At 36.1% G+C, this 26249-nt stretch overlaps 1 protein-coding gene across 3 annotated transcripts in view; it reads left to right on the top strand.

Moving 5' to 3' along the window:
• The window catches only part of CBLB (Cbl proto-oncogene B), a 226173-nt gene that overhangs the window by 91640 nt on the left and 108284 nt on the right, over positions 1-26249 (top strand). For all 3 annotated transcript variants that reach the window (XM_079767368.1, XM_079767367.1, XM_079767369.1), the window contains exons 4-5: positions 9168-9314; positions 22147-22303. In XM_079767368.1, the coding sequence (XP_079623494.1) occupies positions 9168-9314; positions 22147-22303 (304 nt within the window). The remainder of the gene's footprint in view (positions 1-9167; positions 9315-22146; positions 22304-26249) is intronic.

Consider the following 26249-nt stretch of genomic DNA (forward strand, 5'->3'; position numbering starts at 1 on the left):
GGATACTTGTTACAGATTAGGTTTAATCAAAAGACTTCTAATACCAAAGACAAAATAATTTTCTTTATTGAAATAGATTGTTAAGCTTTTAAACCAGATGAAAGTACCAGAGATCATATTATAGTGTAGTAGGTTCTCATAATAAATTTTCCATATAAAACTGTTTGCTGAAATCATCAAAGGGATGTTGTTAACCCTACTTTGACATTGCTACAAAGTTGAAATAACTGTTATTTAAAAAAATATTTGGGAAGCTTTATTGAATATATTGAGATATGGTTTGCTGTACGTAGTCCTTTTCTTCCTGTAAACTGCTGTTATAATCATAGATTTTAAAATCCACATAGCTTCATTTAACGATATCTAATTGCTAGCCTAATTCACATTCACTCTCCCTTCCCAGAACAGGGCCACATTCTGGTCAGAACTACACCACCCTAGAAATTACACAGTGCTCTCATGGATTACTACCTTTGTTCTGGTTCTATCTCAGCTTTACTCTCATAATTTTCTATATTTTGGGAGATCTCTCAGCCCCTTAAATTTATTAAGAATAGGATTGTATCATCAGTATCTAGATCAAGCTATATAATAGACAATCAAGATTTGCAGAATAAATGACTAAATGGATGAATCAAATACTTGCCCATTGTTTACTGTGGAATTATCAAAGGCCACATAGCAATTGGATCATAAGGCAAGAGGGTTGATTTTACCTTATTAAGATGGCTATCAGTATTATGTGGTAGAAAGAAGAAAGACTGCTATGACAAATATACTTTTAAACAGAAGTGGTAGGTAAATTAATAATTATAGTAAGTAACTGATTTGTTAAGAGTTTTAAAAAGTAGATGTGGTAGGCTTTGCCTACATGTCTTATTTATTTCTCACAACAAAGAAATAAATTTAATTGAAAATGTTTAGAGATGAGGAAACAGATTCAGACAGGGGTTATGTAACTTATTCAGGACTACCATGAGAAGAAGGGTGTGAACCCAGTATTATCAGACTTCTGAACCAAACTCTCTATTATAGGATTAGAGGCCTGTTGCACAAAATTCGTGCACGGAGAGGGGGGTGTCCCTCAGCCCAGCCTGTACCCTCTCCAATCTGGGATCCCTCTCACAATTCAGGACTGCTGGCTCCCAACTGCTCGTCTGCCTGCCTTCCTGATTGCCCCTAACCACTTCTGCCTGCCAGCCTGATCACCCCCTAACCACTCCACTGCCAGCCGGATTGATGCCTAACTGCTCCCCTGCCAGCCTGTTTGCCCCAACTTCCCTCCTCTGCTGGCCCGGTCACCTCTAACTGCCCTCCCCTGCAGGGTTGATCGCCTCCAACTGCCCTCCCTTGCAGGCTGGGTGTCTCCCAACTGCCCTTCCCTGCTGGCCACCTTGTGGTGGCCATCTTGTGTCCACATGGGGGCAGGATCTTTGACCACATGGGGGAAGCCATATTGTGTGTTGGAGTGATGGTCAATCTGCATATTACTCTTTTATTAGATAGGATAGAGGCCTGGTGCAGGAGTGGGGGCCAGCTGGTTTGCCCTGAAGGGTATCCTGGATCAGGGTGGGGGTTCCCTTGGGGCATGGGGCAGCCTGAGCAAGGGGCCTGTGGTGGTTTGCAGGCCGGCCACGCCCCCTAGCGACCCAAGCGGAGGCCCTGGTATCTGGAATTTATTTACCTTCTACAATTGAAACTTTGTAGCCTTAAGTGGAGGCCTGGGCCCGGCCAGGGTGTGCGGAAAGCTTTCCTTTCTCCGTAGCTGTGGGCAACCCTGGCCTGGTCTCTCCAGCTCCGTGGCTGCCGCCATTCTGTTTGAATTTGTTTACCTTCTATAATTGAAACTTTGTAGTTTGAGTGGAGGCTTAGGCCTGGCAAGAGATGGCAGAAAGGTTGGCTTCCTCTGTTGCCTGGGAAACCTTGCTCTCTGTGGCTGTAGCCATTTTGGTTGGGTTTATTTGCATACTCGCCCTAATTGGCTGGTGGGCGTGGCTTGGGCATGCGGTCAATTTGCATATTAGCCTTTTATTAGGTAGGATAGTTGGTAAATTAAGCATATCTTTTGACTCTCTCCTGGAATTTGTCAAAGGGTATTACAATTGAATATCATGGGCACATTTCCTGGTCGAGTTATATTTAAATAAGGCATTTGTAAGTTGTCCATTTAAAATTATTTATTATAGAAAGCAAATGTATTTACCCTAGGGTCAGCATCCTTATTTTGAGGGGTATCCTCTTGCTCTTGTTCAAGAGTATACTATAGGGAGCTCCAGGCTCATCTTTCCCAGCCACACATTTGGGGCTTTGTCTCCCTAGCCACATTAGTGGTGTATTATTATGTTTTCTTTAACAAAAGAAAAAAATCCTTCATTGGTTACCTATTTCAGTGAAGTTTTTTGACTGACATAATTTGTTAAATTCCTTTGAGCCGTTCCATTTCTTTTTTTTTAAATTTCTTTATTGATTAAGGTGTTACATATGTGTCCTTATTCCCCCATTACCCTCCATCCCCCCACTCATGCCCTCACCCCCCTGTTGTCTGTGTCCATTGGTTAGGCTTATATGCATGCATACAAGTCCTTTGGTTGATCTCTCCCTCATATCCCCACCCTGCCCTACCTTCCCTCTGAGGTTTGATGGTCTGTTTCTATGAGGTGGCATGGAGCAGATTGAAAATTGCCCTTCTGCCTGAATCTTGGGTTAGATCTTTCCTGGGCACACTCCTGGCTTCTGTGATAACTTTTGGAGATTTTCACTCTTCGTTGGAATTTGGACTTTTAAAATGTGCTTCATTCTCCCCTTCAAATTATTGAAAACTTAAAAGCATCTGAGCAAGGGAATGGGTAAGATCCACTTTTATTTATAACTCTCAGGATCCATCTTAACTATAGTCTCTTCCTAAGAGTTTGCTCAAATTCTTAGGAACTATAATGTTCACAGGATAAAATAACTGTGTGGAGTAACTCTATTTACCTATCCTGGAGGCTGCTACATCAGAAATTCTATGAATGGAAATTGCTCTTTTACTGGATGTGAGTCTTATTTTAAGTGCCACTGTTTATATTTTCATGTCCTGCCTTTTTTTGTATGTTGATTTTGTTTCACCTTATAAAGATTAAAAAGAACATGTTGTAGCTTTTAAATGTGAGAATTGAATTATTAATAGTTTTTAATTAAAAAAATGGCCCTTCCCTATTTTTCCCCAAAGCAGTACATTGTCATAAACTCTGGACCTCGCTAACGTAAAGTGTCATTTAAAGTGTTTCACTAATTAAGCATTTAAAGCTTTTTATTTTTCTTTGATTTATGATGCAGTTTTTTTGAATAGAGAAAATGCAAAGTACACATGCAACCTAATTAGATTACATTCTTTTTGTGCCCCCTTCCCCACATTTTAGTGGAGGCTGCTAATCAAATCTTGATTTATTTTATATTTTTAACATTTAACTTATTACATCGAGATGGCTATAGATGTTGTATTGCCCCCACCATATTGTATAATAATCATTTACTCATGCCTTTTTGCCCCACAATATGTTATACCTTTATTGATGGTGGGATTGTATCATTCTTCATCAAAACTTGTGCACCCCGAGTCTCCAAATGATGTTGGCTGTAGCCACCGTAAGCTTCAGTGACTTATTCATGAATAGTGAAGCATCATTATTTCAATTGTGTTAATTCACTCTGGTTCAGCCTTGCATTCTGTGCAGTAGTATAACTTGACTTGTGGAGAAATTGATTTATACCATTTTAAAGAAATACAGTATTAAAGAAATACAGTGATTAAGTCCAGGATAAAAGAGGTACTTTGCTCCTTAGGTGATATTCTTGACATTGCTTATGCATTGCATATATATATATATATATATATATATATATATATATATATATATATTTAATGTAGCTAGTTTTCCTTCTCTTCCCCCTCTCTTTCTTTTTCTTCACTTTTCCTCCCTTACTTTTCTTCATGGCTCCTCTAATATTAACATCTTTACTGGTTTACCCCCTATTGAAATCCAGAAGCTACTTTGGACTACCTGGTATATCAAAATTCTTTTATTTCATAAATATTTCTTAATAACAAAATCTCACAAAACAAAATTTTTAAAAAGGGCTTGTGATGGTTAATGGGAAATGTGTTAATTAGTCAAAATAAAGTAGCTCTTATACTAAAAGTGAACGAGTATTGCAAAATTCCTTGTAAAATTAATTACATTTATAATTATAAGATTATTGAGCCTTTGTAGACATAATTTTATATTTTCATTGTTTTGAAGTAGGGAGTTTTAGTGATGGAAACATTCTTAGTTAGTAAACATCAAATCTTTATTAAGCAGTCATTATTGTTGGTCTTATGATGAGAGGTAATCAAATGAGCTTAGAGAGAATTGGACAAGTATGGGAAAGTTTTATAATAGGAAAAAACATTTCAGCTACAAAGAAGATGTATAGTTGTTGCCTTCTTTCCACTGTCTACATAGTTAGAGATGACTGTATTCTTGGCATTTACTTTTGAATTAGGAAGTTATTTTTTTAATAGATATCTCAGTGTTCAGAGAAGGCTAGGGAATTAAAGCACATAATGTCTAGCAAAATATAGTAAACAAACAAAAAAGAAACCGACACAATTATGAAAAACAAAACCTATTTGCCCTGGTAATAAATTTAACTGACATCAGATAGTAGAATTATTTCCTTTTTTTTCATATCTTGATGTTGATTGCAAGCTCTGTAAATCAGTCTTTTCAACAGTGGATTTCCAAAATAATCACTTACATATTTATGGTATGTATATGTATTTAAAAATTAGCATGGAGGGATCTGGAGAGTATTATGCTAAACGAAATAAGTCAGGCAGAGAAAGACAAGTATCTCATGACCTCAGTCATGTATGGAATATAATGAACAAAATAAACTGATGAACAAAATAGGTCCAGAGACATGGAAGCATGGAACAGAGTGTCTAATCTTAGAGAGAAGGTGGAGGATTGTGGGTGGGTGGGAAGAGATCCACCAAAGAACTTGTGTGTATATATCCTATCTAATAATAGAGCAATATGCAAATTAGGTGTCACTCCACGACAAAATGACGGCCCCCATACCCACAAGTTGGTGGCACCCAGTCCCCTCAGCCCCGCTACTGGAGTGTCTGGCCTGTCCCACCAGCAAACAGAGCACTGAGAGCAGGGCATGGTTGCTTCCTTAGTGCTGTGGCAGCAGGAAGCCGCCAGGCCCTGCACACACGGAGCCGGTGGAGGAGCAGGGCCTGTCTCTAGGGTGATCAGGAAGACACCAGGCCCTGCGCACATGGAGCCAGCGGAGGAGCAGGGCATGGAGTCTTCCCAATGGTCGCTGCGGCGATTGGGAAGATGCCAGGCCCTGCACACACGGAACCAGCGGAGGAGCAGGGCCTGTTGCCGCGGCGATCAGGAAGACGCCAGGCCCTGCGCACATGGAGCCGGCAGAGGAGCAGGGCATGGCATCTTCCCGATGGTCGCCGAGGCAATCGGGAAGACTCCAGTGCCAACAGAGCAGGGCATGGCAGCTTCCTGATCTTGGCAGCTGGGAAGCCGCCAGGCCCTGCAAAGCTGGGCATGGTGGCTTCCTTAGTGGGGCAGTAGCCGGGAAGTCCCCAGACATGGCAGACAGAGCCCAGACAGCAGGGCTTGGGGGCTTCCTTAGTGGGCAGTGGCAGTGGGAACACCCCCAGGCCCTGCTGACAGAGCCTGGACAACAGGGCATGGGGGCTTTCTTAGTGTGTCCGTGTCTGGGAAGCCCCCAGGCCTGGCATACAGAGCCCACTGCAGGGCATTGGGGCTTCCTTCACATGGCACATGGCGGCAGCAGGCAGAGAGCTACAGCAGGGCATTGGGGCTTCATCTCCATGGCTGCAGGGAAACCTCCAGGCCCCGCAGAGAGCAGAGAACCATGGGGAGTGGGCCTAAGCCATCAGTAGGATATCCTCTGAGAGCTCCTGGATTGTAGAGGGTGCAGGTTGGGCTGAGGGACCCCTGTGCACGAATTTCATGCACCAGGCCTCTAGTATATACATAATCCATGGACAAAGACAATAGGGTGATGAAGGCCTGGGGCAGGGGTTGGGGTGAGTTAGAAGGGATCAATGGGGGCGGAGGGACATATGTAATACTTTCATCAATAAATATTTTAAAAATATATGTAAAATAAATATAGTCTGTTATATGTGGAAAATAAGGTAACATGAAACTCTTGCATTTCACATACTGTATGTTTAACAACTTGAATTTAAGTTTTTTTTTTTTTTAAAGACTAAGGCAAAATTCACTTTCATTGCCTTAGAATGCAAAAAGTCAAATAAAGATTTGGTAACTCATTTGCCAGAACAAGAAAATTAAACTACACACATTTTATAATTAAACAGTGGTTACATATATAGGTACTAGTGATTACTAGAGCTTCAGGGCTGTAAATTATAAAGAGACAATGTTACTATTTGTGTTTTAAAGTTTAGTGTCTACATAGCCAGTGGGTCAAATATCCAAAATGGGTAATCATTGGCATTGTGCTTCAGACTTTAGATCTTAACAAATAAAAATGGAAAACATTTGGAAAGGATTAAAGAACAAAGAAACAAGCGGATGGAGAACAACCAATTCAGAAAATATGAAACAGTTGGTTTGCCCTAATTATAGCCATCTTGATTTTTCTTTTTTCTTCTGTATGTATCAGTTGGAGTTTCAGTAGAAAATTAACCCTTTGCCTAATTATAGAAATAAATTTGGTGCAGATTTTCTAAAGTGACTTTATGCTTTTCCCTAAACTCAGATTGCAAAAGTCAGTTGCAGTTTGTATTGGCCACGATGCTTTCCTTTGATATGGTTCAGCAGTTTACTTTTCATTTTCTAAGACTGAATTTCTTATATCTACAATCATCTAAATGAGGGTGTGTTGACATAAATGAAAAGATCAAAGATTCAACTAATTGAAGAAGTTTCACATTTGAATTAGTCGGAGTTGTATAGAAATGTGGTTGAATCTAAGCAAATGATGAAACATTATGCATGATGATAATGATTTTGCAGATTGTTTATTGTTGTCAGTCAAGCACTAAAATAAGGTCTAAGTCTTGACCCTTTTTTTCCATGAATTTTCTCATAGCTAATAAAGGTTATGGAAATTGGGACATTTTGGTTTTCCAATAGAAATGAATTTATTTAGATGTAGATTACTTTATACCTGATTGCTTACTTTTATTTTTTCCCACTTTTTATCACAAATACCTTCATTTATTCTGTATTCATATCACATAAAAAGTTACATATTTCTTTTGTAATCAACCTTTTAGAAAGAGTCATACCCATTGACTTTATTTACAAGTGTATATTATACGATCTCGTTGGTACCTAACATGTTTATTTTTGCTTGTTATTTGAGAGTCATTAAACACAGACACATAACTAAAAAAGAGAAAAAAGAACCAAAACTTTCAATGTCAAGGTCTTGTTGAAAGATTGTAGGATTTTATATACATTCCAGATTTGATAGCTTTCTCTGTTAATTTTCCTCTGTATTTACTTTTAGTCCTGAAATAATTATTGTACCCCCAACTCCTACCCTTCAGACTCCTCAACAGGCACAAAAATGCAGCTGAAGCTTCAAAATGAAAATGCTGTATATGTATCTATTGAGTACATAAACAGGGATATAAAGAAGCAAGGTCGCTTCAAAAATTATGATTTACATACACCCGGGCTGGATGGAGTGTCATCCTGTGCACCAAAAAGGTTGCAGGTTTGACTCCTGGTCAAAGCACATTTTCCACGTTGTGGGTTTGATCTCTGTTTAGGTGCATACCGTAGGCAACCGATGGATGTTTCTCTCTCACATTGATGTTTCTCTCTCTCTCTCCCTCTCTTTCTCTCTCTTTTTATCTCTCTCTCTCTCCTTCCCCCCTAAAATCTATTAAAACACACAACCACACACATCCTTGGCTGAGGATTAAAAAAAAACACTAACATTATTAAGGTTTAAGCTTATGAAATGGTAGGAAGGAGTGCAGATGATACTATTATTTTGAAATATGAGTCATACTTTATATTATGTATTAAATCATGTCAAAATTCCAGGACTTTACCTGGACATTAGAATAGACAGTATCTCCATTTCCCTTGATTCCATTTCATTTTGGCTCCCCATTTCTTATGTGTATTTTTTAATCCTTTCCCAAGTATATTTTTCCATTGATTTTTAGAGAGAGTGGAAGAGAGAGAGAAAGACAGAGAGAGATATCAGTGTGAGAGAAAGACATCGATTTGTTGCCTCCTGCATGAGCCCCAACCAGGGCCCGGGCCAGGGAGGAGCCTGCAACCAAAGTTCATGCCCTTGCCTGGAATTGAACACCGAACCCTTTAGCCCACAGGCCTATACTCTATCCACTGAGCAAACTGTCCAGGGCAAACACCCCATTTTTTTATAGTGAGAGCTCTTAACAAGGGGAGTACATGATAATTGCTTGAGAAGCTTCTAAAATATGCACATATTTGGAACCCATCATCAGAAACTGACATTTTTGTAGGAGTGGAAAGTGTATTTGACAAATTTTTTCATTATTTCAGATGCCTCTGCATCATGTTCCAACCAAATTTTCTCATCCTGTCTCATGCCATTTCCTCCACTCATCTCTGTTCTTCTCTAGCCATGCTAAACATAGGTATTTTATAAACAGTTTTATTCCACATATCTGTGCGTTTGTTTGTTCTTACTCTCATGTTTTCTCCATTCTAAGTCCTAAATCTGTTAAACAAATACTTACCTTTCTAGATTCTCCTCTAATGACATGTCTTTACTTAATCCCCCATGTTGAAATAGCCACTCCGTATTTAGAATTTATATTTGATTACTTTTTTTCGGTGTCCATCTCTCCCATTAAATTCATGTAATTTATTTTGTTCATATTTATGTTAAATGACTATATGGATTAGTAAATGGAAAGCTTGTTAGGAATTGAAATGTACAACTTTTTATGATCATTATTTTTAGGGTCATTATTGAATAGAGGTTCATGATCAACCACCAGCACCTAGGTAGATACTGTATGTAATTTTATTTTTCATAATATATGGTACTATTAAAACATACATATTTATTTATTTTTCTTTTTTTTTACCCCCTTGTGTTTACAGGCGAAATCTCACAAAACTGTCCCTTATCTTCAGTCACATGCTGGCAGAAATCAAAGCAATCTTTCCCAATGGGCAATTCCAGGGAGATAATTTTCGTATCACGAAAGCAGATGCTGCTGAATTCTGGAGAAAGTTTTTTGGAGACAAGTAAGTAAAAATCATTTTCTAGTTTGGCTCCATCTTTGAAGAAGGACCTAGTCCTTCCTCCATTTCCATATGGTATAGATTTTAGTTAGTAGTTTGAAAATGTACTTGAGTGTTTTTGATAAGTATTTTGATTGCTAATTTTTCTGTTCAGTGACCACAAGTATACCTCAATAACTGAATAGTTTTATGTTATTACAGAGTAAATATCAGTTATACAGCATTTATTTCACGATCATTCATGGAGTTAGTTTGCTCTAAGAAGAAGGCATATGTAAAACAGTTTCTGTACATGAGATGCTCATAACTTTTTATAATTTAGTAAACAACAGGACACATGTACAAAATAAAAGGCAAAAAAGATAGATAACTATGAAGATGGTGTTATTAATTGCTCTGACAGTTTAGCGGGGAGCAGTTGCTTCGGAATTTCAAGAGCCAGGGACGGCTTCCTAAAGGAGGTGGTGGTTAAGCATGGTTAAGACCTGAAATCCAGGTGGGAGGAAGCCTTAGAACCTTGATTCAAGCTTTCTTTGTATCATTGCACAGAAAGGCTATATGTGTAGTAAACAAGGAATATAAATAAGGAATATAAATATAAATAGTATTAGCTCAAAGTTGCATTATATCATAAAATGGCCAGATAAAGATGTTTTCCTTTAGGTACTTCCTGCTCAGACTCAGGTGAGCATGCTAAATAATAGGAGTTATATATTTGAAGCCAGCATAACTTAAAACTTACAAAATTTAAAAAGAATTTGTTGGGAATTCCCAGTAGGTTGATCAATACCTGAACATCATGAGGCAAATGTTTTTTTCTGTAACCTTTGAAGGGTCCCTTCGATGAGAGTGCACATCAAAATGTCCTTGAATGTAGGCAGAACCCCAGCTGAGTATTCAGGAGGAAGAGACTGCTTACACATGGGTTATTGTTTTCATCCTGTAGTTAAAGGCCTATGTTTATACATTAACTGCGAAATGAGACATATAAAATGTTGGTATATGCTTTTGGTGGTCTTAGTTCTCTGATGCTGGTGAATTAACTGTACTATTGTCTTTGTTGTTTTCTTTAGGAAATGCTATGTTTATAGTTACCACCATGATTAGAATATAAGCAAAGCACATTTTATTACATACATAATTTTTGGGATTTGAGATTGTGAAAGCCTTTTCCCCACTTCTTAAATACAATATATTTTGCATTATTTTTGGGCACTAAAGGAGGAAATGCCACTATTGCCATTACTAGGGACATTCTATATTCCAGAAATCTAGCTATTTGCAAAGCTCTGATATCCAGTCACAAATGAGGAATTAAAAAAGAAATGAGAATAATAGCCAAGAGTGTATTAATTACATATTTGTAAATAGTAGAAAAGAGAAAGGTGTTGATGAGTTCTGAGAAAAAGAACTGAGAGAATTTCTGGAAGTCACAGTTCAAATGTCAACACTGAGCCTAATGCAAATTGTTGGTAACCTTCAAAATAATTCTCATCTTAACATTTTAAGAAAATCTATAGGACAAATTGTGGCATTTCTTTTTGAAAACTGAAAATTTTAGTGAGTCATGAAATTACTTGTCAAAAGGTCAGTAAAAACTGGAAAGATTGCTCACACATTTTTCAAGAGAGGAGTTTGTTTTGTTGGCACCTTAAGCCACAGAGCATTATGCATTTGAGACATCTTTATTTCCCTTTATTTATAGCCATAGACATCGAGGAGCTGAAGTTTCTGTTCAACTGCTACATGAGTGAAAGTGCTACTAAATCAAACGGGATTCTTGAAATAACGATTAAATACTCTCTCTACCTCCCAAATCCTTGCACTTACATCTCCTGTCTTCACTTATTTAAGAAGCTGCTTAGTTTTTCTTTAACATTTTTACTTTTGGGATGAGGGACAAATTTAAAACTCCTAATGGAATTCAGATATAGTTCTGTAGTCATCAAAATTAATGATTCTTTTAATAGATCATTGGAGAAACCATCTTAATATTCTCTATGGGTTTTCAGCTTGTCATTCCACAATATTTTATTGAACGCAAGTGAACAAATGAATGAATGATATAGCCTTTTAAAAGGTTGAATTCGTTTATCTTCCTTATGCTCTGATACTAGTTTGCATTTCACATAACTTAGTTCTTGCATGGAAGCATTCCTGTCATTTATCATTTATCCAGCTTTCCATTGAGGTCACATGAGAATTCTTTTATTTGCCCTAACTAGCACCTTTGATCTAAAGCAGCATTTTTGCCCAAAACAGAACCATTGAGGGCTTAGTTCCAAAAACAGCCAAACAGATTATGATTTTTATAAAGCAGCTTTTAGCTTGAGGAGTATTATTGTGACTTTTTACCCCAAAAAGAACTATCAGTAAGAACAAATTAAGATTGAATTACAATTGGGAAAAAGCTATTTTTCAAAAGACATTGTAAAACTTCTACAGGCAAATTTAGGATTCAGACCTTATAAAAACAGGCTGCAGACATAAAATCTTTAGGTGTCATATGCCTAATGCTTACTTTCTCTGCTTCTCAACCTTTTTGAAGTCATGGCAGGGTTCATCTCCCTGCTCAGGACTCAGGCTCAGCTGTGAAGAGACCCTCCTGCTTGAGGTCCTGAGGGGATCAGTAGAACATGTTGTGTCAGGGTAAACTGGTTGGGGAGTTCTGCATTTGTTAGACTCTTATGCAAATGGATTGAATGTTTTCATAGTTGAGTTCTGCTTTTGCTTACTTAGTCGTTGATCAGGAGATGGTAGAAATATGTAGGAAAAGGGAAGTGACATTATTGAATAAACTAGAGGCCTGGTGTACAATATTCGTGCACTCAGGGGGGTCCCTCAGCCAGACCTGCTCCCTCTTGTAGTCCGGGAGCCCTTGGGGGATGTCCCACTGATGGCTTTGGCCCACTTCCCATGGGGAGCGGGCCTAAGCCGTCAGTGGGACATCCTTAGTGCTTCTGAGGAGGTGGGAGAGGCTCCTGCCGCTGCACTTGCCAGCCTTGAGCCCGGCTCAGGGCTTCTGGCTGAGCAGCGTTCCCCTGTGGAAGTGCACTATCCAGTAGGGGGCAGAGCCTGCGTTGAGCATCTGCCCCCTGGTGGTCAGTGCATGTCATAGCAACCGGTCATTCCACCTTTCGGTCGATTTGCATATTACCCTTTTATTATATAGGATGTGTCTAGTAAATTCTGCAAAATGAGGCCAATATAAAACTGAATCTTGGTACTGTGGATTAGTAATTTGTAATCTAGAAACTTTAGGCACGAAGTTTCAAGAAATGTGTTACTAGCTTTTAAAGGAAAGACACATTAATATATTAGACTCTGGGTGACATCACTTTTCTAAGCAGGTCAGATAGCAGTTACTGGGCTACTCCTCCTAAGTACTTTTGACATTGAGGACATTCAGACATGCATTTCTAACCAAATGATAATTCAACAAGAACCTTGGATTCTAACTCCTGAATATTCTTATATATCTTCTCTTCCCCATCTTTGCTTCAAGTTCTATTCTTCAATTTCAAATTCAGATTCTTTTCTGGCTTTGTGATGGGCCTTCCTGTCTTCAGTAACAACCTATCCAGTTGTTTTTCTTAGTGAGACCAGTACCTTTCTAAAAAGTAGAACTAATCATTCTATTTTGTTTCCCTGAAGTACTTCTGCAAATCCTTATTGATTCTGGGTTAAAGTCTAAACTCCCATTAACATGACGAGTTTTAGGAACTATTTTTTCCAGCTTCATCTTTTTGTACCCAGCTCATCCTCAAAGAAATAAACTATCCAGCACTCTACACTTATTTCCTAATGTGTGTCTTCTCCCCCCTGACCCTACCCCTTCCATCCCCCCACCCGATTGTGTTTGTTTCTCTTTGTTTCATTTACTGGGCGGGAAACCAGTTTCCCATGATTTACCCAGTGTTGCCACTTTGGAAGCTTTCCTTGACTATACTAATCTAAGGTGGACACCCTTGCACTATGCTTCCAGATACCTGTGCTCACATCTGTCATACTAGACCAAGTGAATGTCTGACATGTTTGCATTTCCCCACAGACTAGGAGGGTTCCTTGAAGGCAGGAATGATGCCTTACTCATTGTTATTTCTCAGAGCCTGGCACATATCCTGCTATATGTATGCACTAATAAATGTTATCAGACTATATAAATAATTGAATGGGTAGGTGGATAGGTGATGTCTATTTCTGATCAATATTTTCAACGACTTGATTCTCCACAAATTGTTGTTTTTATCATCAGTTTCCATAGTTCTACTCCCTGAATGCCTCTTTCCCTCTTTTTTACCATCCTAGAATTTTGACACCCTTCTTCAAATCTGGCTCAGAAATCCCCCTTTTTTGGTTGTTCTTAATAATATACACCCTGTTATGCATTTAACTTTAATTACTCCATACTTTGTGTTCCTACTGTGTTTTAAATACATTTATATTATTGAATGTTTATTATAGGGGTCTTTCCACTTGACTATGAAGTTCTTACTGATTTTCTTATTCAAAAATTAGTAAAAACATATTTATTAGAGTTATATGTTGAACTCTGTGTTTATTGCTTTCATACAAGCTAACCCTATTTTCAATATAATGTTGAGACGTTCTTTAAATGGTTATTGAATTAGTCCTTTGGGTATTGTATACTTAGCAGTGATTGTTGAGTTCCTGGCATATTTCTCCAGCATTTAAGTTCTCTCTTCCTTTACTTATGTCCTATTTTTCAGTGAAGTGGATTGTTTGGCTCTTTCCTGACACATCAGCAGTTGTAGGTTTCTGTGTCTTTACTCTTATTGCTCTTTCTTAGTTAAGATTTTTATAATCTTTATCAACAGAGTTATTACTAATCTTTCAATGTTCACCTCATTTATGGTTCTCTCCCTATCGTTGTTACTAGATATCTTTTTTAAACTCTTCTAAGCTCTTGCTTAGCCCCTGAAATTATTTTTGTCGTTTCATTAAGATTATTTGTGTAGTTATTTTACTTTTTGTTACACTATAAGCTCCATGAAATCAGGCTTATTTATTAATCTTTGAATTTCCTGAAGTAGCTCAACGCAGGGTCTCATGTTTAGATTTTCAGGAACTGTTGTTCATTTAATTGAAATGAGTTTAGGACAGATGCCCTGGTTGTGGGCTCAATCCCCAGTATGGGGCATGTAGGAGACAGCTGATTGATGATTCTCTCTCATCATTGATGTTTCTATTTCTCTCTCCTTCTCCCTTTCATTCTGAAATCAATAAAAATATATTTAAAAAAAATTAATAAAATTGTATGTATCCCTATATAAAAGTAGAGTAGAATGTAAGGAACTGTCCTGTTTACCATGGGGGGGAAAAAGATCTATTTAAAGCTCAGTTCATTGCCTCTACCTTTGATTTCCTGGGGAAGTGGTATGGACCTCCTTTGGTTTCCTGTATTTTCACTTTTAACAAGAGACAAAGGACAATGGTTGCTTTACCTTTCCAGTGAATGAGATGCTTGTTTTTCTAGCATATTAACGATCAGTTTTCCCTCTAGTCAAACAAGAGGCAACTTAGTCATATTTAATTAAAGGAGGGGTTGCACAATAGAAATTAAGGACTTTTACAAGGAAACTGCAGCAAGAGCTCTAGAGAGTAAGGGAAAAAACGCACAACTAAAATAGAACTCTAAAAGTGCATTTCAATATTTCTATTTAGTAAAATATTATTACCTGTTTTTTAAAAAATCAAGGTATCTTTATATTAATGAGGAAAATAAAATTATAAGTCTATTTTGTTCAACTCAACCTAACGTAGGTCCTAGATATAAAAAGCAAATAAGATGCCAAATTATAATTTTCTGTCTTTTAAGCAGTATGTATTTAATTTTAGGAAGACAGTATATTAAAAAATGATAGATACTTAAAGTCAGTTTGTCCCTTTAGGAAAGTTCCTGAGGAATTATTTACTAGACTGGTCAAGAATGCTCAGGCCCGTGGAGGAGCTGGTATTGTGTGTGGGTTGCACGTATGTTAATGAAGAGTCTAGCAGTCTATTCAGTAGAGAATGCGATCTTTGGGACTGAATTGTTCTGGTGTCTGCTGTAGAGAAAGATACAATGTAACTTCAAGGTTATATAATTGCCATTCATTTGCCCCTCGTCCCCCTCCCTTTTTCCTTCTCTCTCCAGTTGAGCCCTGCAATAAGTGACATTTACCTCAGTAAATCACCCAAGATTTAGGCTCTGGTTCTCATTCTTAAAATCTATTTTTATTAGAACAAAGCATATGTTTAGAGAATGGACACAGTTTAGCTGAGCTCACGAGCTGATCTTTAACCAGAGTAATGTTTTTTTAAATTTACCACGATTAATGCTACTCTAAGGCAGATGAGGGTACTTGTGTCACTGTAGATAAATTATATGCGGAGCCATATCATATCCAGAACATTATTTTCACTTATGAGGAAGAATAGTTAGATATAATTATGTCTCTCCTTGGTAACCATGGTTATCATCCTGTTCATTATTAGTTAGTTGTAAGGGGACTATTTGACTAGAGAGGTTTTGATATCCTCTTTCTGTGGGTTACTGGAAACAGTTGTTTTTCTCTTATTGATGGAATAGCAAGAGCAGTAATAGCCTGTTAAAAAATCTATTTCCATGTCCTTTAACAAGTAGTCATAACAAACAAAAAAAAGATTGGATTTAAGGAATAACTATATGTAAAATACCAACACACTTAGGAGTCACAGTACTAATATTTTGCTTCCATAATGAAAATAAAAATATCAAATATCTTTTGAATATTCCATTATCTTCAGAACAAAGCTAGTCCTCAATTTAAAGGTACTGACACTGAATATATCTTTGTTGATCAAGGTGAATTCAGATGACATTGAAAATAAATGGGTTAATAGAGAGAGAACAGATTTTCATTTTGTTTAAAGTCAAGATGACATTTTATGTCCCTGAGCTGCAATAGATTTTAGACAGCTACAACCATCACCACCACCTCAGCAACAACTAACAGCCGAAACACATACATCGTGATTTTCTTATTTATAGTATGGCAGGTACTTTGTCCTTTCCCACATTCCTTTATCTCTTTTTAATCTTAGATTTTTTTTAATGTCAATTTTTAAAAAAGTTTAAAGTTTAATATACATACAGAAAAGTACACAAATCAGAAATGTAGGGTGAGGAATTTTTATGAAGTGAGCATACCAGTGTAAATGCCACCTATATAAGGTAATAACATACTATTACCTGCAGTTCAGAATCTACCTTCTCCCAACCCTTCAGGTCTTCCCATGCATTCACTGCTTGCCCATGGTATCCTAACTTCTATCATCATGAAATCATGTAATTATACTGTTTCAAAAAAAAAAATCTGGCTTCTTTCACTCTTTATTATGTTATGGAATTCATCCACGTTCATGCACGTAGCTACAAGAACATTTATCCCCCCATACCCTATACCCTTTTCTGCCCGCCCCCCCCCCTTCCCTCTGGTAATCTCCATACTGTTTTCTGTGTCTATGAGGGTTTTGTTGTTGTTTGTGGGTTTTGGTTTTGTTTTGCTTTATCCCTTCACCTTTTGCACCAGCATGCAACCACCCTCCCTTCTGACAGCTGTCAGTCTCTTCTCTATACACACTGTCTTAATTAACTTCAAGAGTATAAGCTTGTCAGTGTTATTTTTATTTATGATTGGCTTGATTATTCTTGGCTGTTGACATTTTCCTATTAAGTTTAGAATCAGCTTTTCATTTTCAGCTGTAAAATTATCTTCTAGAATTTTTGATTGGGGTTATATTAAATCTAGGAATTAGTTTGGTGAGAATTCACATCTTGACTGTATCAAATCTGCTAATTTATTCTATGAGTTAAAAATAAAATTTGTGGCCTTTATTGAACTTGTGGTTTCATGAAAATATTTTGACTTTCTTTGGGTATCAATTTCCTAACATTTTCATTTTTATTTCCTTACACTTTTATCTTAAAACTGCAGAATGTTCCAATAAGTGTTATATTTGTGTCATATCTCTCTGTAAGTGTGTATGTTTATGTTGTGGCTTCCCTTATTTTTTATTAGCTTTATTCCTATTTATTTGAAATTTTCAGATGCTATTATAAATGTCAAGTATTTTTAAGTCTTATTTTCTAATATGTATTGTTTATATATAGAAATACAACTAATATTTATGTATTGTTCTTATATTCAGCAAGCATGTTGAAGTCTCTTATTGCTTCTCATAATTTAATCTGAAAATTCTTCTGTATTTCCTACATAAAACACCATGTCATAAGAAAATATTCTTATTTTTTTAAATTTATTCTCCTAATGATTCCATAATATGATTCCATAATCATGATTCCATAATATTTTAAAATGGTTTCAGTATATCTCTTTTTTCTTTAAGCTATCAGAGCATATTAGGAATTAGAAAAAAATAAGGTAATCACTTATAATCCTACCACTGTTCATTTATCATCCCTTAAAATCTGTGTTGATCTCTGCAGACATTCTAGATAGTTTGTACCACTGGATCATAAAGGACATACAATTTTTAAATGTTATTTGCATTTAATAGGCCATCAACACTTTTCCATGTCAATAAATATTTTTTCTGCATACTTGTTAATTGCTATAAAATATTCTAATCTATGAATATATTATGTACTATGATTTTGCTATTATGAAGAACACTGTGAAGACACTTATGAGTGGACTTTGCACTGCTGTGTGTGTGTGTGTGGCTGTGCATTTGACATAATTTTCTTAGGTGAAATCCCTAGAAGTAGGCTTTTGAGTTCAAATGTATAGGCTTTTGAAACTTGGTGTCAAATTCCCTTCTAGAAATGCTGTGTAAATTATCATTCATTCATACCAGAAGTATACTAAAGTTCCTGTTTCCAAACACCCTGGCCTTTGTTGAGATTCACACCTTAAGTATGTGATTTTCCCCCATGTGAGATAAAAATAAAACCTATGGCTCTTTTTGAACTTGTGGTTTCATGAAATTGTTTTTTGCTTTTCTTTGGATATCAATCTTCTAACATTTTTGTCTTCCATTTCTTATACTTTTGTATTAAAACTGCAGTATCTTCAAAGTAGAAGATCTAAAACCCCTCTCCACTTTTACGGAGGAGGAGATAAGCCTCAAAGGTCGAGTGACTTGTCAGTGGCCAACCTGCTGACCCCATTGCAGTTTTGTTTCCGTGTATCAATTTGATCCTATTTTCTCTGAAAGGACACTCAATTTTCAAGATTTTAAAATAGAATTATTTTGTTTTTGTAATACACTAGCATCCATTATCTAATAACAGAATTATACTATAGCCTTATATTTATCAAGTTTCTGTCTCTCCTGACATTATATGAACCTATTATCATTTTTAAAGAAGTCATCAAATATTTCTATGTAGTAGGCGAATAGTAGCACAGTCAAATTTCTAGACTCCTTCTCTGTGAAACACTCTCATGAAACATTTCATTGACTTCCCAGAACACAGTTTAATTTGAAAACACAAATTTTAGTTGCACACTTCATTTGTCTTGGGAAAAGATGAATAAAATGCAATTTCTGTTCTCATGTACCTCCATCCATGGCACAGGCATCCTTTTCTGTGATAACCTTAGCACATGCTACACTCTAATTTATTTAGAAGTCTTTTCACCTATTAGTTTGTGAATTTATTTATATTTCCATTCAGAATCTAGCACAATGCCTGACATATGTAAGGTCTTTTTTGGGCAAATCACTTAACCCCTTTAAGCCTCAGTTTCTCTATCTGTATCATGAAGTTAAGTATATGTCTCATAGTGTTACTGTTTTAAATTCAAGTTGTATATATAAAGAACTTAACTTGGTGATTGGCAGATAACAAGTAAGCCATCAGTAAATGGCAGCTCTTATTTCTATTGGAAGTCTAAAGATCTGCAAATCATACTATTATTACAAGTATCTGGCTCCTATTGGTCTTGTATTCCATTCTTTGTGGATTGCCAGTTACTTGTGCTTTGCAGTGGGTTTGAAATTTAATTCAACTTGTGATTGATAATTATAAGTGGCAAAAGGACAGATTAAAATATTTCTGGATTGATGAGATCTTAAAGCTTAGATGGCCTTTTTTATATCCTCTGTTTCTTTTCCTTTTCTTCCTCTTTCCTTTTCCTAGGTCTCAGGTAGCACACTGATGATGTGTATTTGTAAGACAATTCACCATTAATGTTTTTTCTCACTTTCTTTATCTCTCAGGAGAGAGGTAGTAGAAACCACCACTCTGTCTCGTTTCTACAGTTTAATTTAAACATGGGAAAAGTCACCTTCCCTGTTGTCCCCCAAGACACATCAGGAATGAATGTGGTAGCAACTTGAAATCCTCTCTGGAAAGTTTAGATCCTTAGTGTAACAGTTTTAAACAAATTTTTAAAAGCTGTCATTGTACTCTGTTTCTGTTTTTCACTCATGATCCCCCCTCCCGAACATTCCCCCCACCTTATCCCTGTGGTGAGTATTTGGCTCAGCTGATCAAAGGAAGAGTATTTGTTGTACAAACTTCTGTGTATAGTAGTTAACCAAATATCGCCCTTCTTAATTCCTGTTACTTCTTAATTAAGATTCTAGCAAATGCTTGTTTGAACATTAGGTTTATTACAAGTGAATTATGAGAAAGTCTGATTTACCCAAGTATTGTGTAAATATAACTTGCCCCTTTATAAATTATTGATCCAAAGTGCTATGTTTAACTACAATTTTAGAATTTGTACATTTAAAAAAATAATTTGGTTTGGGAAATCATTGGCTATTCAAAAGAATTATGATCTGCAGGTAACTTAAATATTGGGATGAGGATTTTTTTATGATAATAGATATTAAAAGTGTCTAGTCAATTTATTTTTATACTTTATACAGAAGACACATTTTTTAAAGATCTCTATACAAAAGATAAAACATATTCTTAAATCAGTAGTTCTTTAATTTTTTTTACATTGAATATCATGGTTCACGTCCCTTTGATGTGTTGAATATTTAGAACTTTAATATGGAGAAGGAAAATATGCTTCTTAGTTGTTACTACTTCCACTTAACTGTAATGAAGCTGGACAGATGCATATATGCACTTCACTATCAATCAATAGCCTTCTAATATTATCAAAAGTTTTCCTTGTTCTTTTAAAACAGCAACATTTTGGTAACCTTAATCAGAGCCTGATGCGCGTTTCTTCTAAATGGTGTCTGATGTGGTGTCTCTCTTCGGTTCTCTGTGGTTTCCTGTTTTTTTCATACATAGAGAAAAACCTTTTGATGTATTCAGACTCATATTTTTTTCTTGTAATGTTATGGCAAACCTAAACTTTCTTGTATATGCAGCATGGTATTGTAAACCTCACTCCATTCATTTATTCATCTTGCCACAGACTGCTCCTTCTATGGAATTCCTCCAGCTTTTCCTTAAGCATTCTGCCTCTATATTCCTTTGCATTACAATCTTACTTATACCCTGAAAATGTGCTCTTCAAGAACAGAGATGATATTTTGTATTTGCATAGTTAGATTTCTCCACAGAAATATGACTTGCCTTAGCAATTAATAGATACAATAGACCAGTGACTTGGAGCGTGTTGTCCCCAGACCAGCAGTGCCAGCATCTCTTGCCCCACTGCCAGGTCTCAGGCCCCACCCCACTCATCCTGAATCAGAATATCTTGAGTTGAGAATCAGCAATTTCTATATTACCAATCTCTTTAATAATTCTGATGCGTGCTCAAGTTTGACCACCACACAGTAGATACTTATTGAATGAATATGAAAGTTGTACATTTATGGTGATGCTTTCTTGGGAGGATTGGTACAGGATGGAGCCAATTTAGTCTCTTCTGCCTGAATCTTATTTCTGAAGAGATACTGGTAAAGAAAAGCCTAAAATTTAAATATATGCAATCTTATAAGAGGGTATGTATAACCTTTATGCTGTCTTATTGTGAAAACTGCAGCTTTCAAATGTTAAAAATATGATTTTTTTCTTCCACCTATTCAAGAGTAGGTATTTAACATCCCTAAAGGAGAAAACTTAACTAAGGAATGATTAATGAGTATTACTTATTTTCATGGTGGGGAGGATGTGGGTGAATGTTGGAGACTGGTCACGTAGGGATAGGTTGGGAGACGTTTCCATGGCTACCATTCTGTGCTGTTCTAAATTTTTCAACCATGTCAATGTATTACCTAAAACAATATTTGATACATGATATTAAATATAAAAAATTAGTAAGTGTTTAATAAATAAAATTCTATGTGATAGACATTTTGTGTGGTTGGTTAAAAATATTAATATTTCCTTTTGTGTTACTATGAAAGGTTAGATAACATGTGCTTTTTTCTCTGCAGAAAACTTTGGGTGATGGCTGAAATGTCTTAATGACTTTTCACCTGGTCTTTCTCAAGATGATAGATAAATGGTGCAATGAACCCATTGTCTTGTAATTATTTTAAGAAAATAAATAGAGGGGAAAATTTAACTTGATTCTAAGTTACATAATCTTATATGCACAATGAGTTCAGACATTCAGGACTTTGACCTAATACCTTCTTTCACATGTATTTATAGAAATATCTTGATAACCAAGAACTGTTTGAGAGAAAAATTGATTTAGATTTTAGTCATATTCTTAGCAAATGAAATATAATCCAGCTAGCAAAACCCATTGCATGTGTTCTGAATTATGGGCAATATTCTCAACTATTTGTCTTTTAGTACAAATGCAATTATATTAATATTATGATGGAATTGTGTGTTCAATGGAAGGTATGTCTTAAATGACACTTGATTCAATTACTCTTTTTTTTTTTTCTTGCACAGAACTATCGTGCCATGGAAAGTATTCAGACAGTGCCTTCATGAGGTCCATCAAATTAGCTCTGGCCTGGAAGCTATGGCTCTAAAATCAACAATTGATTTAACATGTAATGATTATATTTCAGTTTTTGAATTCGATATTTTTACCAGGTTATTTCAGGTAAGTTTCCTTTTGCTTAATCCTTCCCTCTTTAGTATGCATGTACAATGCTTAGGTGCATTTGTGTGGACACATGTGTCTATATCTCTCTTTCACAAACACATGCACATATACACAAGCATATTGGAAATAGTCTCATTTTTGGTAGTGTATAATTTTAAAGCCAGTCATTGATGTTACATTTTGGTCTTTGCTCTAAATGTTGAGTTTGTTTGGACTACCAGGTGCTGTAAGCCTAACAGTTGCTTTGAGAAGATTCATGCAAAGGAGCTTCGTTTTGAATTCCTTATTTGGTTTCTCACTTTACTTTGTTAGTCTTTTTGGCTCAATAATTGATATAATGCAACTTTTATGGGTGGGCATCTGCTGGGGTTGTCTCCTAACTTCTCTCCATTTCCTCCCACTTTCATTAGGTGAGAAGGTAAAGAATAAACTTGGAAATAAATAGCAAATTTATCCTGTCCAGTATAGGCAATTACTCTGTGCACTGTTTTACCACTGGCTTTGCTCATTCAGTCATAGATTATAAACATCTTTCCATGTCAAAAAATATTTTCATCAGTATAATTTTCAATGTTCAGTTGCCACGTAATATTTCATCAATGTAATAGGGCATTTAACGAATATCTATTTTGGAAAATTAAGCCTTTTCCCCTCTTTTCTCCCTAATGTATATGATTTTGAGATTAACTGTCTTACCTTGTTTATTATGGTGTTTTTTTAAAATTAGTTCTTTATAATTGTCTTCAGAGAAGCAGGTATCATATGAGGAAAGCTGGACACTATAATTTTATTCTTTTGTATGTCTTAATGGAATTTTCCTGAACATGATACCTAAAATTTGTGTTTTAAATTTGGCCCTACCATCTATGGGATTCAATTTAAGTAGTCATAAAATGAAAGAGTCCCACCTAAAATCTTTCTGATAAATTATATAGTCAGTGAGATAAATTGATCAGAAATCAGGCTTGCTTATAATCTGAGGCAGTTTCTTATTATTTTAGTCTTAGTTGGATTTATTCTTTTTGAAACCTGCTTTCAACAAATGTTAAGAGTACAATATTGGTTTTTGTGTTTGCCATGTTATAAATATTTTGCTTCTGTGATTTATGACTCTGCTTTGCACTAGCCTGCAAGGATCGGTGACTGATTCATGTAAGAAAACAAGATTGGATGGGATTAAGTTTTAATTTATGAAAGAACCTGTTAACAGAAGGCAAATTAACTCTTGTCAGCAATACTCATAGAATACATTTTACTTTATTACAACTTTAAAGTCATAATTCTGCCTAGGCATATAGGATAAGAAATTAGATAAATGACTACAGAAAGTGTGCTTTTGCTTATTTTCAATTTACTGCAATTTCCTGATTATTCCCTTGGTATATGTAGGTTGTCAGCTTATATGATTTTAAGATAAATTTTGGAAAAAGGATGTGTTTCCTGTTATTGATCATTTTATAATGGAACCTCTCCTTTCTTTAAAGGTTTCTGATAATTTTCCAAATACTTTAGTTAGCACTCTAAAGACATTCTAAATAGCAGGAGCTTTGCCTTGCCCACTTGTGAAGGAAGAGAACAAAGGTTATTTTCATACATTAAACCTAACTGTTCATTCTGGGGAGAGTGTGTTTTTTTTGGGGGGGAGCCTGGATGACTTCGCTAGTGTGGATATTAAACGCTAGACTAACTCAGAGTTATACAGTATATTAAAAGTATGAGGGCAACTTAATGTTGGTTAAACACTTAACCAAATTGCTATTTAATATGTGCACATATCATATGTAATAAAGAGTTGATATGCTAATTAGACTGAACAGCAGAATAACCTTCTGGAAGACCTTCCAGATGAAGCTGGGGCTGCAAGGGCTGAGGCAGCCAGGGCTGCAAGGGCTGAGCCCCTTGCACAAATTTCGTGCATCGGGCCTCTAGTTTTCTTATAATCTGTTTTACTTTAAAACAGCCCAAGTTATCTTAATATAGTAAGGTATGTATATCTTATTTATGCCATTAGAATGGGAGAAGAAAGGAATCGTTTTAAGCAGAGCAACTGTGACAAGTTTTAGATAAAACCGAACTCTTCCTTGTGGACCATACAGTGCCTCGTTCCTTTTAAGACACATAACTACAGAAGTAGCTAAAGAAGTCTAATTAGCCCCTATAGATTTTTGAGATATTTTGCTTCTTTTGGTTTTATTATTCAAATGAGTAATCATACATGTAACTTAAAATAAGAAAAAAATTGGTTCTATGAATACCAAAGTGGATTGTTAACTGATCTTTTCTATATAACTTTAAAAATTGAGTAATAATTTTAAGTTATAATTGTGTACTCTATATGAAAATGTAGGTTTGTGAATACTTGTCACTACATGAACAAATATTCTTCTGCAGCTGTGCTATGCTGGTTAATTGGCAGTGAATTCTTCTAGCTCTCAGTTGCTGGATGTGAGGTATTTAGCAGAGTGGGATCTGAAAGTGGGCAAGGTACCCTCTCAAGATGGGAGTCGGACATTGAGAACTAGCATAAGGGTTTGAAGAAGGAGTCAGCAGAGGCTAGGAGATGAAGTTGAGAATGACTAGGAAATGAAGTAAGAAAGCTGAATGCTTGTTACCCTTTCTTCCTCTCTTCCCTCATTCTGTTATTCTGCCAAAACTGGGACAAATGCTGGGGAGTCACGGAAAAGAACTTGCAATGGCTTATTTCTTCCTCTTTCTTCTGCCTTGAATCTTCTTCCCTCAGGTAGTTCAGAAATGGATTGGCAGGTCCTAAAGTCCTGGGATGGAAATACAGGGTTTTGCTTCTCTCTTCCCCCTCCCTGGGGCTGCTGTTCCCCTTCTCCCTCAATTTCTGCCACTACTAGAGAAGATTGGTTGCTGAGAAATGGGACAATACATTTGAGGGCAGTATGGTGAGGAATGAGTGATTTGGGGGACATACCATGGAATATATAGCATCAATGGAATAGGGAGAAAAATAAGAGGAGGAAAATCACTCATTATAACAAATAGTAAGAAAAAATATCTGGGCAGACCAGCTGAGGCTCCTTCTTTCAGCGAAAGTTGTAACTTAGTAAACAGCTGTTTTTGCAAATAATAGAATTTGGGGAGAATGGAGGGACTAGTCTCCTGAATTCACTTCATTTATTTATTATTAGTCATTAAAAATTTCCAGATAATTTTGTTTTAATGTGTGTGAAAAGATTTCCTCTAATCTCTAAAAACAAAATTGCAAAAATAATTCTTATTCTCCAAAGCACTTTGTTTTCCCTTCTTTAAACCATTAGTTGGCAAAATATTAAAAAAAAACACAATAACACATAGCTACCACATGTTTCTGACTGTGGGTTACATTCACAAGAAAAACAGTACACAGACTCTTTCTATTACATAAATATTTTTGCAGTAGAAGCTGACCCTCTGGATTAGTCCTAATAAATGGTTGCTAAATACTGCAGCAGTTGGCTCAAAACTCAAACTTTGTTTTTTTCACTTGTATTTTGATCTGTGCATTGGCTGTCTATAAAGCTCAGCACTTTTTAAAAACAACTGTTCCGTGAATTTGTGTGGACTTCAGTGGAAGTGACCCAAATATTTTATATTCTTTCCATCCTTGTCCATTTTAGATAGGGAAGCAGAACATAAGAAAACAAAACTCCATGCCTATAATATCAGTTTTTTTCTCAGTTTAAAAAAACCCCAAAAAACATATGCTGCTTTTCTTCCACGCATTGTTTATGTAATTTTTAGTCATGCCTTAAGAGAAACATTAAAAATATCTTTTGTTCACGTATATGGACAATGCTCTCATAATAGTGTTCTGTAGAGCTCCTGTCTGCCCAGTTAGATATTTCAGCTTGATGGGGCTACGCGTTAAAGATTGTTCTTTTGTCAGAAAAGGTTAAAAAGTTCTTCATTACTAAATCATTCTTTCCATTGTTATTCT

This window comes from Cnephaeus nilssonii (assembly GCF_951640355.1).
Source record: "Cnephaeus nilssonii genome assembly, chromosome: 3".
NCBI lineage: Eukaryota > Metazoa > Chordata > Mammalia > Chiroptera > Vespertilionidae > Cnephaeus > Cnephaeus nilssonii.